Here is a 13652-nt window from a genome sequence, read left to right on the forward strand (position 1 = left end):
ACGGGCATCCTGGTGGTCAGAGTCCTACTTGGTGCCCCTCCCCTTGACTTTCCCTGCTACAGACACACAGAGGAAGGTGGCTGTGTTTGGTGTTTTCTTTTTTTAATGAAAACTAGATCACTGCTTACAAAAACCTGCCTGAGCCCTTGGCCCAGCCCCTTCACAGTTCCCGTGGCTCAGCCTCACCCCGACTCTGCCCCACGGCTGCTCCCAGCGGGCCCGGAGGCTGCACGGATGAGGGTGGTCCATGCCACCGCGGCTCTCAGCCCGCTGCCCGGACCAGAGGGAAATGATGCGAATGTCCCGCCCCATACACCCCCCACCCCCCAGTAGTCTCTTTTCCCCTGTCCCCACCCCCCACCCCTAACACTACCCCACTACTGAGATGAGGCCCAGCTCCTGTCAGGAGGGCCAGGGCCTACAGGCTGTAGAACTTGAGGCTCCTGTCCATGCCTGTTGAAGCAATGAACTTGGCGTGGTGCCCAAAGGCCACCCCCGTGGTCAGGCCGCTATGCTCTGTGGGGAGAGACAAGAGACAACAGTGAGGAGGCTTTTCTTCCTCGGGGTCTCAGCACTGACCCCTGATGATTCGCTCCCAACCCATCCAGTCCTCCCCCGTCAGTGTTCCTCATCCTGCGGGCCTCTGCCCGTATGGACCTCCCCGTGGCCTGTCAATCCCCGAGGCCAGGTCTCTAGTCTGACCCGCACGGCACTGAGCTCCAGGGCCTTACTCGGTGCTGGCCCACGGCAGGCACTCAGGTTTTTGTGGCTGGGCCGAGTGGAACGCCAGTCTCCCCCACCTAAGCTTTAGGAGCAGCTACAATTCGGCTCTGCGCGGCTCGGTTCAAGTCCGAGAACTGACTGGGAGCTAGGCTGGTGGGTATGTATTTAGTTCTGACTCCCTGTGTGTAACTGGAATATTCTATCAGCTGGTTCTAGCTCATGGGGTTAACTTCAGGAAACTTGGGCCCCTGGCGCAGGGCAGGGCTGGGGCAGAGGCAGAAGAGGCTGGGCAACCCTCCTCGGTGGGCTCAGGCAGTTCATGGGCATCAGTGCAAATTCCTAGGATCACAGCCGGCCCACCAGCTCCCCGCTACAAAGCCACCCTGTGCTTCCAGCCCTCCACTCCACCTAACTCTGCTCCAAACCAAAGCACCAGGGCCCAGTGAAGGTTAAAACTCGTGGGCCACACAGTCAGGCCTGGCCACCTCTGGGACACACACACCGAGTAGAATCTGGGGTGGGAGAAGGTGCTTGTGCCCTGCTCACAACCTGCTAATGAGGACAAGAACTTCATGAACAAAGACAACAGCAGCTGCCGTTCACTCAGCTCCTGAGGGTGCAAGAGGCACCCTGTCACCGCGCAGGCGCCTCCACAGCGCCAGCTGGCACAATCCACAGTGTCAAAACGCCACTGAAAGATGGAGAAGCTACAGCTCCAGAAGGGCCAGCCACACACCCGGGGCCACACGACGGTGAGGCTGCCAGCCCTGCTACCCGCTGTCTCAGCATTTCATGCCCGTCTTCGCTAGTACTCAGCACCACACCTGAGTCATCACTGGTGAAGTCACTCTACATCTGCCTTCCCAAGCTGACCAGAAATTCCGTTAGTGCAAACACTGGGTCTGCCTTATTTATTGCTCTAATCCACCGTGGACTAAGACACAGTATTGAATGATACAGTAGCACATCCTTCCTACGTGCCAGACACTGTTCTAAACACATACATTTATGTGTATTGCTATTCTGTATTTATACGTTTATACGTTATGCACATTCGTATTTTATTTATTTATACAAACTCATCTAAATACATGTATGTATATATAAACTCAGCTAAACCTCACAACAACCCCACTGGGTGTGTATAGTCCTCCCCTGGTATCTGAGGGGTGCTGGTTCCAGGAACTCCTGCAGACACCAAAATCCTCAGACGCTCAAGCCCTTTATATAAATTGGTGTAGTATTTGCATATAACCTACACACATTCTCCTACATACTTTAAATCATCTCTAAATAATTTCTAATTCCCAACACAACACAAATTCTATGTAAATAGCTGTAAATATAAGATAAATGTTCTGTTAACAGTTGCCAGGGTGTGGCCAATTCGAGTTTTGCTCTATTTTCGACCCACAGTTGGCTGAATCTGTGAAGGATCAGCTGTACTATTATCATTCTCCAGAGAGGTTAAGTAACTTACCCAGTGTCACACAGATTCAAGTGGTAGAGCCAGCATTTAAAGCCAAGCAGTCTGACTCTTTGAGTTCACTGTCTTAGCCATTAAACTCTATTGCCTCCGATAGCGATTAAAAGCGGCCTTGGCAAATGCAAGCCTACCCCTAGAAATTCCTAACACAGTGAGATCTTCCCACTTTCCTCTGGGCCAGGGCACCCAGAGACCTCAGCATCCCAGGGCCAGCCTCTACCTGTAAAGTGAAGAATCTCCGTCCACTGTTTGCAGATGTAGATCTGGACATCCGTGCCCCCAAGGGCCAGGTAAGTTCCGCTCTGGTCAAAGATCAGTGACTTTACCTGCCAGAATCAGGAGAGAGGTCACATGAGAGCAGCAACTATGAGCAACTGGGGATAAACAGAGGCAGTTTAGAGTAATTCAGTGAATAACCAACAAATGAGGAGGAGAGGCGACCAAGAGAGCTGGGGGGAGGGAGGGGGCGCACCTCAAAGTTGTTATCCAGCTGCAACGTCTTAAAGTTCTTAAGTTTGCGCAGATCCCAGAGCTTGACAGAGGAGTCATCAGCCGCCGTAGCCAGGTAGTAGCCGTTCTCGGAGAAGGCGATGCTGGTGATGGGGCCCGAGTGGCCAGGGAAGTTGGCCACGTTGGTGCGCTCCTACAGTTGGGGGGCAGGGAGTACAATGTCACCCACTGGTCAGGGGGAGAAAATGGAGCTCATCGAAGTCCTACTTCTGAGATGTCCTCTTCCATCCTTCAGGGAGGACAACCAGCAGGAATAGCAGGGGTGGTGCCCAGCCTGGGGCCCCCCGACCACACCTACTGTGTCTCACACACACACACACACACACACACACACACAGAGCCACTGTCCACTCCTGGGACACCCCTGGGGCCAGGTGCCATAAACACTTCATCACACTGCACAGTTCCAAGAGCTCCAGCCCTGGGCCGCAGATGGCGGTCACCACGTCCTACCTTCAAGTCCCAGATCTTGATCTGAGAGTCCATGGTTCCGGTCCCGAAAATGAGTCCGTCAGGGTGGAACTGCGCACAGGTGAGGGCTGCGGAGAGGGGAGACGGCCGTGCGTCAGAGCGCACCAGGGGAGACTAAGACTAAGTGCAGCCAAGGCAGGCTCCTCACTCTTCCCACTGCTCACCGGGCTGGCACCACACCTGGCACTCAGCAGGTACTGGTGGTTAAGTGTGTTTTTAGAACAAATGGGCAAATGACTAAATAAAACATTAAAATACACAAAACACAGCAAATGAAGAGCCCAGCACTTCTGAGGCAACTTACAGCAGCCAGAAGTTTCATCGGTCACCTTGGTGAGCACACGTCCTGTCTGGATGTCAGAGAAGGCCCAGTACTGAAAACACAGAGACAACGGAACCAGTAAGACAGTGGGTCCCCAGGTTCTGGTGGCCCCTCAGGAAGGCAAAGACTCTAGGCCGGCAGACCCTGGCAAGGCCAGCCCCTCTTGGTAGAGGGAACATTCTCCTTGGGGTTCTGTAGAACCGGCTGTGGTTGGTAAGATGTTCCCTCCTCCCAGGATATAGGAGTTTGGGGACCAGGAGCCTCTTTGGGTCCCTGGCTGGGACCACACCTGGTCATCAGAGGAGCTCAGGAGATAGTCACCAGTGGCGTGGAGGCTGAGGCCTGTCACAGCACTCTCATGGGCCCGAACAACCTGTACACAAGAGGTGTTCGGAACAGACCAAATCCTGATAGTGGCATCTGGGGAGGCGGAAAACACCAGCTCCTAAAAGGAACGCAAGGAGACAGATGATCAGAGACAGAGAAGAGATGGACCACAACCATCTTACAAAAGAGGGCTGGGGGGCTTCCCTGGTAGCGCAGTGGTTGAGAGTCCGCCTGCCGATGCATGGGACGCGGGTTCGTGCCCCAGTCCGGGAGGATCCCACATGCCGCGGAGCGGCTGGGCCCGTGAGCCATGGCCGCTGAGCCTGTGCTCCGCAACGGGAGAGGCCACGACAGTGAGAGGCCCGCGAAGAGGGCTGGGGACAGCCACAGCCCTGCCCTGCCTGGAACCACCCATCCGCCCCTACGATGCCTAAGAGGGCCCCAGGGTAAACGCTATTAGAATGGGAAATTAAGCAGCCTTTGGCCAACGGCAGGAGGCCCCGCCATCTAGTGGTAAAAAGGATAACTGCACCAGAGGGAAATTTCCCACAACCCTTTTCCAGGACCAGAGAGAAATGTGGCTAGTGCAATTGAGAAACTGAATTTTAAATTTCAGTTTACTTAAATAGTCTGGGGTGGCACAGGTCTGAACAGTGCCAGGCCCGGAAGGGGCTGCAAGGGCATGTTCCAGTGCATCCCACACTTAAGGATTCCGGGGGCAAGTTAATTCCCAGAAAAACTTACATGGTGTCACCAACCAATTATTTTGGTTAGTTAGGATGTTAAAACTATAAGGTAAAACCAGCTACCATCTTCCATCAACGCACTTGCACGAGGGAAATGACATTAACTCACAGGAAGCAGGAAAACAGCGCTTCAATTGGAACATATCTCGTTTAGTGAAAAGCTCACCATGTTATTTTTCTATTTCTAATTTCCTTAAAGGTACAGAGAAAAGACTCTGGGAAGAGCTGATCCATCCAGCCACTTGTTCTACAGTCCCAAACTGTCCTAGATGTGAAAACTCAAGTCCCGTCATGTCATTAATCTGGTCAAACGAGCTGCTTACCCTCTAAACCAGCAGCTCTCCACCTGTTTTAACCCACACCCCTTGCAGCGGTTAACGTCAAGTTTTCACCCTCAGCCTGGAGGACCGTAGGAATACAGACCCATCTGTCCTCCTCAGATACATGAGGCAAGGTTCTGTTGAGCTTTATTTACTACAGGCTGTGTTATAAACACTGTAGGGTTTTTTCCCTTTTCCTAACATAAAACATTTCAACGAATATGCTTTTCAAACTACACAATTCCTTTCTCCCCCCCCCCGGTGTGAAGGCCACGCTTCAGGAGCTCTGACGCAGAGCAGAGGGCAACCCCACGACCCCAAGCCCAGCCCCTAACCGCCAGAGCTGGAGAGTCGGCACTCCTTCTCAGGCCCGTTTCACTTCACCAAGGAGGCAACGGGGTGGGGGTCTGGTCCTGGGCCCCTAAACCACTGAAACAGGGCTCAGGAATGAGGGCTGAGGGTGCTAGGAGAGCCCTTACCTGGGAAGGGTGAAATACCACGCTGGTGACTTTCTTGGTATGGCCTTTGAGAGTGGCCAGGATTTGCTCAGAACTCTTGTCGAAGACGACGACATTTTTATCTGCCCCACCTGAGGAGGACCAAAATGAGATCCAAAAATGCGTCAGGCCCACCCAAGTCCCTCTGCTGAAGAAGTACTTTTGTCCCCAGGCCCGCTCTCACCAGTGAGGATCTTGTTGGTGTCGGAGGGGCAGAGGTCCAGGGCAAGGATCCCGGGAATGCTAGCACTGTGCAACCCCTGTGCAGAGAGAGCCACATCAAACCCAGTCACGGCCGAATCAAGGCAGGCCACAAAGCCACCCAACTGCCCCGGCCCCGGCCCCCAGGAACATAAGTGACTCCTGTTCCTCATCCACTGCACTTGGACTTCTGCCTGGATGCAGTCAGTCCCTCATTGGCTACTGGGAAAGCCAGAGCTGGGCAGGAAGAGAAGCCTGACAACTCAGCGGCCAAGACTAGAAATGGGGCAGAGCCAGAGGCCATGCTGACCTGCCCCACCCCAGAAACAGCCTGGGAGGGCCGTGTCTCCAAGTCTGCAGGACTCCGCCACTCACCACGTGGGATGCCACCTGCCGGTATTTGCTGAGCTCTTCCGGCTTCACCAGCTCCTCAGGCACAGTCTTCCCTCTCTGAGAGAAAGAAAAAGCCCCCCAAGAAAAGAGGCAGTGAGTGCAGGACTCGGCCATCCCCCCTCCTCCTAAGGGGCCAGCCACGTCCTCCAGGCCAGCTCCCGCCCCTGGCCCTGGGAGGACTCACCTTCTTCCGCTCTGTGGTTAGCACAGTGGCCTTGTCTTGAAGCTGGGGAAGACAGAGGGGAATAGGCTCAACGTGAGACAAATTATTTTGCCAGGAAAACAACACGGTGAATGCTGGTCACATCTATGCTTTCACGAGCATCACCAAGAACTCATCACCTGCCAAGCTCTGCGCTACAGGCTTCTGCGCATGATCTCTGTTTACTTTCATTCCAACCTTATGAAGTGGGTGCTGATGACCCTATTTCACAGAGTAGGAAACTGAGCCTCAGAGAAGTGAAGTCACTTGCCCAAGGCCACAGAGGCGATAGATGGCACGGTTCCCAGACCACGCCTGCGCCACTAAGATGAGAGCTGAGATGCATGCTGACAACCTGAACGGCTTGGAAAAGACACACACTATCAACTCGTACTAAGGAGGATCCCCTGAGTATAACAGAGCACTGGACTTGGACTCAGGGGCCAGCTCTGCCTCTTGGGAGCTGTGCCTTTGAATCTGAACCTCACATTCTTTACAGATTCTTCATTTGTAAAATGAAAGTGATCACTCCTGTCCTGTCTCCCTCAAAAGGAAAAAAATGAAAACGTGTAACAAAATGTTTTAGTATCTGCAAAGAACCCTAATGAGAGCGACAAACGGTACTTAACAGTAATCAAAACCTTTAAAATTCCCACAAGTCTATAAAGCAGGTACCAATATCCTCACTTTAGAAGGCAAATTAGACACAGGACTGGTTAAGTCAGCCCAAGGTCATAAAGCTTATAACTGGTGACATCAAAACACAAAGCCAGGCAGCCTAGTAGGAGTCTGTGCTCTGAACCACTCGACTTCATCTCCAAATGGATGGGATTTTTATTTATATTGGACTCCAGGCAGACAGTGAAAAGGGAGGACCCACCAGCCTTCCCACCAAGTGAGAGCACGACATACCTTCTGAATAATCTCGGGGGTCATTCCCACCAGCTCGCCCAAATCCATCGGCTCGCCTGCACCCTGAAGAGCAGAAAGGTGAAGGTGAGACGAGCACAGAAATGCCAGAGAGCCTTGCAGAGGAGGGCTGTGTGAGCCACCGCGCGCGTGTGCGCACACACATACACACACACACACGTGCGCGCGGGCTGCTGGCAAGGCTGGGGGGACACTCACCACAACACTCGGCTGGGAGCTCGGCACAGCCTGGGGCACGATGAGACCAGCCTGCGGTTTCAGGGTAGCCAGAGCTGGGAGAGAAGACAATGTCAGAAACGGGCTATTATAAAACAGGCCCAGCCCAGAGTGGGGCATGGCAGGCGAGAGGCTCTACCTTCTCGGGCAGCAGTGACTTCCTTGGTGAGACGGGCGATGACACGGCAGGCGGCATCGTGCTGGTACAGAGCGTGGGACAGCTCTTGGCGGGTGGTCTGCAGCTGCTGGCGCAGGGTGAAGCTGTGGAGCATGACTGCGTCCTGGGAGAGGGAGACGCCACTGAGGGGGCAGGGAGGCGCGAGGAGCACCCAGCAGAAGAGTCAGCCCTTGATAAGTAGACCAGTACTGGTGACCCGAGCAAGATCTGAGTGACTCTGAACGCTTTGGGAGATGCCCCCGAGCTCCTACGCACGCCAAACCCTGGGCACACAGACAGGAGTGGGAGCCAACTCTTTCCCATCCCCATCTTCTCTAATTTATCGGCACATCTCAGATGTCGTGCCGTCACCTTGTCAAAGGAAATAAAAATGCTACAGCTGCTATTTATTGATTGCCCTCACTGTGTCAGGCACTACGCCAGACAATCCTCAAGATGTAGTCGTTCATTCACATTTTGGAGCACCTACTATGTACCTGGCGCTGCTCTCAGTGCTGGGGCTCTATTGATGAGTAAAATGAGCCCCTGACATCATGAAGTTTATACTCTAATCTTATTCTAATTCTCCCGAAACCCTGAGAGACAGGCACTAATCCATGTCATACGGTCAGGAAAAGCAGGACTTGGATACGAGCAACTTGCCCAGGGACAAGGCAAGTGGGCAATGGAACAAGCGTGGAGCCCAGATCTGTGTGAGGTCAAGAAGCAGGCTCCTCTTCTGCTCTCACCCTCCCCTCAAAAGAGAAAGTAATGCTCCATCCCTCCCACCCCCACGTCCTAATCCAGTGATCCCTTCTTTTTTTTTTTTTTTTTTGCGGTACGCGGGTCTCTCACTGTTGTGGCCTCTCCCGTTGCGGAGCACAGGCTCCGGACGCGCAGGCTCAGCGGCCATGGCTCACGGGCCCAGCCGCTCCGCGGCACGTGGGATCCTCCCGGACCGGGGCACGAACCCGCGTCCCCTGCGTCGGCGGGCGGACTCTCAACCACTGCGCCACCAGGGAGGCCCCAGTGATCCCTTCTTTTCAAGTGGGTAAGATACCAGTTCTCTTCCAGGGACTTACCCATTCATCCTGCAAGGCTTTCAGAATGGCTGGGATGCTGGTGGCTGAGGGAGGCTTGGGCCGGATTGGGTGAGCAACTGCCAAGAGAGGGAAGGTGTATGTGAAAGCCCATGACCCAGGGTGCTCTACCCCCACCCCCCGCTCTTTCCCCTTCGGCCTGCACTAACAGACCACCGTCCTCTCCCTGAGTGCGCAGGCACCCCCTCCCACCCTCCCAGGCTCTGGGCTAGGACGGCCCTGGACTGAGGCCACCAGCAGGCACCTTTGATATCAATGAGCTGCTCCTCGGACAGAGGCTGGTTGTTGATGGGATCCGTGCCATTCTCTGCAATGTACTTCTCAATGAGCCGCCGCTCGTAGACGTGATTAGAGACAGGGGACACACACGGGTGCTCTGGGACCTCACTGGAGACTGCGGAGAAAGGGCAGGCAGTGAGCCTGGGCTGGTGAAAGGGCCGCAGGGATGCTCCACCTACTGCTGGCCGCCACAAGACCACGCGTCCCTACACTCCGCTAAGAGGAATCAAGACGTGACACCAAGCCAGTTTCGGACTGTACCCAGAACATTTTCCAGCCACCTAACTAGCTTCTCCATCAGTCTCCTGACAGGCAGATAGTCAATAAATAATTATTACAGGACTACTGAAGCCAGGCACCTAGAGAGCAGTCAACAGTCCCCGCCCATCTCATTTTTGAACAATGATTAGGCACCCATTATACCGCAGGACAGAGAGATACACACGAAGCCATTCAAATCTCAAACTAGAGCCTAGATGGATTCTCAAACAAAGAAATTACGAAGCGATGTACCGAGTGCTAGGATAACAAAAAGCATTTACGTGGTGTTTACTAGGTGCCAAGGGCGACTGTAAACATTCTCCACCGATTAACTCATCCTCACAACAACCCCCAACAGAGCTATCGTTTACACCCCTTGAGGATAGGGATTATAGCTGGTCTCTGCCTGCCAGAACAATGCCGATGCCCAGCGGGCACTCAGTAAACATCTAACCGATGGGCAAATGACAGGAAGGATGGAGCTGGGAAAAACAGAAAAGAGCTTTCTCAAGGTTCAAACAATGAATGTGAAAATACTTTGCACACCGTCATTTCTTTAAGGTGTAAGGTTCCTTTTTCTAGTCACATTTCCTTTCGCTCCTTCTTCCCTTTGTATTGGATTTATGGAGAGGTTCTGAGAAGAGTAAAGGGCTTGAGAGTTAGGAAGCCAAGAGAGAAAAAAATGAGAGACTAATACCCGGATGAACAATGAGAATGCAAAACATCTGCACGCCTCAATAAAACACCTAAAGGAAAGACAGGACAAGGCATTTGAAAAGAGCATGGACTCAGGGTCAGAGAACCTGGCTCCCTCATGCAGCTCTGCCACTTACTAGCTGTACTGTTCTACAAAAGCCATATTCTCCTTGAGCCGTACATCCTTATCTGTAAAACCAGATGTTTATTTCTGCCTTGGAGAATTCTTATGAGCATATAACGAGATCACAGTCTTGCAAGCGCGCTGTAAACCAACAGAGACCTGGCTTCCAGCCCTGTCACTGCCTCTAACCTACTGTGCAACTTCTGCAAATTGCAGAAGTTCTGCCTACCCAAGCGAGGCGCCTCAGACAACATCCAGTGACGAGGGCTTCATTTTGCAGATGGGGAAACTGAGGCCCGCATCCCTGCGCCAGCGGGGGCGGATCCTGCACAAGCCCTAGGGTTTCCTGTTTCCCCTGCACCTGCTCCCCTCTATCCAGGCCTCAGTTCCACTGCGCAAACGAGATGGGTGGCCTCAGTGCTGCCTGCGACAATACGCTTGAGGCGTTATGTAAACTGTGAAGCGCAGCGCAAATGCACCTCACACTTAAGAAGGAGGACCCCCGGGCTGACAGGCCGCCGCCCTGCCTCCCGGGAGCCCCATTTTCACCTCCGCCCCAACCCCGGCGTCGCAGCGGCCCGTATATCCTCCCGCTCGGCTCTCCGGCCTCCTGCGACCCGAGATCGGCCGCAGCCGATACTCACTAGAGCAGATCAGGGACATGGCGCCGTCGCTGCGTTCCAAGGCTCTTCACACCGGGCTCCGGGATCAGCTTCCGAGCCTCCGCGGGCCACTTCCGGTTCCCCGCTGCTTCCGGCACGCTCCGCTAAGAGCGGGGAGCAGCCCCGCCGAGCGACGCTCGCTTAGGGCTTCACGTGGGACCGCGACCGGCCGCGCGCCTCAGCCTCGGGCACTTAACGGAAGCTGCCCTTTCCCAGAATGCAATCGGGCAGGAAAGGGCGAGCCAGGAACTACTCGGCTATTTCCGGGCCCTCTCGGCTCGTTCCGTAAAGCGCTCCCAGGGGCTAGGAAAGGAGATCCGAAACTACATTTCCCATGATGCAGTGGGACTTTAAAGCCAATCAATTCAGCGACGCCCTTTTGGGACCGGAGCTGGCGGGGACCGTGAGACCGTAGTCTTGCAAAATTTGGTGTATGCGAGAATTTCTTAACGAACTTCTTAAAATGCATCTTCCTGGGGTCTACTTTAGAGAGTATGCGTTGTCAGTGCGTGCCCCACTTGATTCTCGGGCAAGTGTTTCCGGAATACGCTTTGAAAGACCCAGTGAAGTAGGCGCAGGTGCAGATGGGTAGAGAAAGTCACACTGGCCAAGAAACTGTTCTGGTCTTGCCTCTACTACCAATTTGCTGTGTGATTTTGGGCAAGTCCTCACCTTCTGCTCATCCACACTGGCCTTTTAAGTCCTCAAACTTACCCACTCTGGCTGGTTCCAGTTATGTTTGCCCAGAACACTTTCCTCAACTCCCTCTCTTCTTTCCCTCCCCTCCCATCCGCTCCAAAGTAAACTCAATCACACCTTAAATGGTACTTCCTCTGGAGCGTCTTTCTTGACCCCTGACTGAATTTTAGTCACGGTGCCCTGTAATTCTCCCCTGAGCCACTCTGGATAGCTATAATCATTTAATTATTTAATTATGTACAAGTATCTGTTTGCTGTCTGGGTTCTCCGCTAGGCCATAAAGTCCGTGATGGCAGAAACCATGATTGTTCCGGTCACTGTTGTTTCTCAGAGTCTAACACGGTGCCCAACACAGAGCAGGAACGTCATAACTATTGTTGGTTGAATAACAGGCTGCGTGACAGGCCAGGCATCTTAAGTACTTGGATGTGGTAGGAAATAAAATGGATCCGTTTAGAGGGGACCTTGAACCTGAGGTGGTTAGACTTGATTGGGTTCACAGCCGGACAGCAGATCAGCTATGGAGTGATAACCACATTTCCAGAAGATTCCTCTGGAAGACATTAACTGGATGGGTTGGAGGGGGAGAGAGAAAGACCCAATAATTCATTTGTTGGACAAATCTATTGAGTATCCACTATGTGCTAGTCAGGCTCTGTACTTGATACTGGGGATAGCACTCTGAGCAAAACCAGAGGTGTCCCTGTGCTGGGGAGCTTATGGCTGTGACAGAAGATGGAGGAAATGGGGAGTCATTTCAAAGCTCTGAGTTTCAAAACAAGCCCCTCAGGGAATAGAAAGGATTCGGGGCAATTGATTTTGGAGTAACTATTACAGGCGAGAACATGATCTCAGGTTCCTCCCCACTGCCCCCAGTCTCAATCTCCCCACAAAGGAGATAAAGATTACCTAAGGCTGGGAAGGAAAGAGGTGGGGGAATGGGATATATGCATAGCTGTCAGTGGGTTCTTGAGACTGGAACTCTATGCCCTGCTCCCCCAGGCCAAGGCTGCTGCTCCTTGGGAAGCAAAGGTACACATTGGTCAAAAACCCAGAAGCTCCATTTCTCAGGAAGATTTAGTTGCAACCTGTGTGGACAACTGACAGAGGATTAACCAGGACAATGCAGCTCAAACAACTAAGAGGATTAGGTGAATTCTTCCCCTCCACCCTTTGGCCCTATGTTAATTTTCCAAAAGGTGTGTACAACCTGTAAAACAAGGGTGGGAAGAACCCTGAACTGTCTAAGAGTGTTCCTACCACTCAGATGGAAAAGAGAGTTGAAAAGAAATTAACTTGTCATAAGAAAAAAAAAAGTTATATCTCCTGCACAGGAAAATCCAAGTGACATGAGATTGGTAGTCCTACAAATCAAAAACGATCTCACAAGCAAATGTGAAGTTGCAACTGTGAGAAAGGCTGGAAGGTGTTGCCCAGGATGCTACCAGAGCCTGTTCTGGAAGAAAGAGACCCTTAGCCAAGGCAGGAAGTGATGAAGGTCCAGAGGAAGATGGATGTGTCTGAGAAACACCTGAAGGAAAGAAACAATCTGACATGCGGACAGACTGATTGCTACTCATGTGTAGTCTGTGTGCAACAAAGAATGTCACTTATCATCCAGTCCTATAAGGATTAAATCATTAGCCACTATAATCACAGCCCTACAGTACACCCTGAAAGGAATTCAGGACAAAGAACAGGATGAGGCACGCTGTGCTTTGGAAAAATGCACAAAACAGGCCCTTAGATGTAACAGGAGAATTTTTATGACCCCAATTCTTGCATCTTCCTATACTTTAGAAAAGCACTAAAATCGTGAACTGAAACGGACTTCCCTGGTGGTCCAGTGGTTAAGACTCCACGCTCCCAACGCAGGGGGCCTGGGTTCAATCCCTGGTCGGGGAACTAGATCCCGCATGCCGCAACTAAAGATCCCGCATGCCACAACAAAGATCCTGCACACGGCATCCCCTGTGCTGCAACTAAGACCCAGTGCAGCCAAATTAATTAATTAAAATGAAATCCCAAACATTAAAAAAAAAAATCATGAACAGAGATATCTGTTCCTCGTGACTAGCAGTAACCTTCTACTGAGATGTTGGATTGTACATACTCCTTGGCCAAAATCACACATATACTGGCCTCTCTTCCTACCTCTTTGGAGCAGTTCCTCAGAGCTATTGGAGAGGCTGTCTCCCGGGCTCTAGTCCTCAGTAAGACAATGCATAAAACTCAACTCACAGCTCGTATGTTGTGCACTTTTTTGTCAGTTGAGTTTTGGTGACCATGAGGGGAGAAACCCAGAGCAGACTTCTCTCCTTTGTGTAAAC

General features: G+C 52.4%; 1 protein-coding gene across 1 annotated transcript; it reads right to left on the bottom strand.

Annotated features, from left to right (window-relative positions):
• Positions 1-415: 415 nt before the first annotated feature.
• On the bottom strand, positions 416-10672 carry PRPF19 (pre-mRNA processing factor 19). The gene is made up of 16 exons (XM_065881946.1): positions 10606-10672; positions 8846-8995; positions 8584-8660; positions 7484-7625; positions 7327-7400; positions 7111-7173; positions 6181-6222; positions 5979-6053; positions 5587-5662; positions 5385-5494; positions 3802-3957; positions 3495-3564; positions 3173-3258; positions 2682-2852; positions 2430-2535; positions 416-516 (listed from the first exon to the last, which is right to left on the bottom strand). The coding sequence occupies exons 1-16, from the start codon at positions 10622-10624 to the stop codon at positions 419-421; spliced, it is 1515 nt and encodes a 504-aa protein (XP_065738018.1). The 5' UTR covers positions 10625-10672; the 3' UTR covers positions 416-418.
• Positions 10673-13652: the final 2980 nt, after the last annotated feature.

This window comes from Phocoena phocoena, chromosome 8 (assembly GCF_963924675.1).
Source record: "Phocoena phocoena chromosome 8, mPhoPho1.1, whole genome shotgun sequence".
NCBI lineage: Eukaryota > Metazoa > Chordata > Mammalia > Artiodactyla > Phocoenidae > Phocoena > Phocoena phocoena.

Coding starts and splice junctions, on each gene's coding strand:
- PRPF19 (XM_065881946.1), bottom strand. Junction 5,495..5,586: donor CACCAACAAGATCCTCACTG/GTGAGAGCGGGC, acceptor GGTCCTCCTCAG/GTGGGGCAGATAAAAATGTC. Junction 2,536..2,681: donor AGCTGGATAACAACTTTGAG/GTGCGCCCCCTC, acceptor TGATTCTGGCAG/GTAAAGTCACTGATCTTTGA.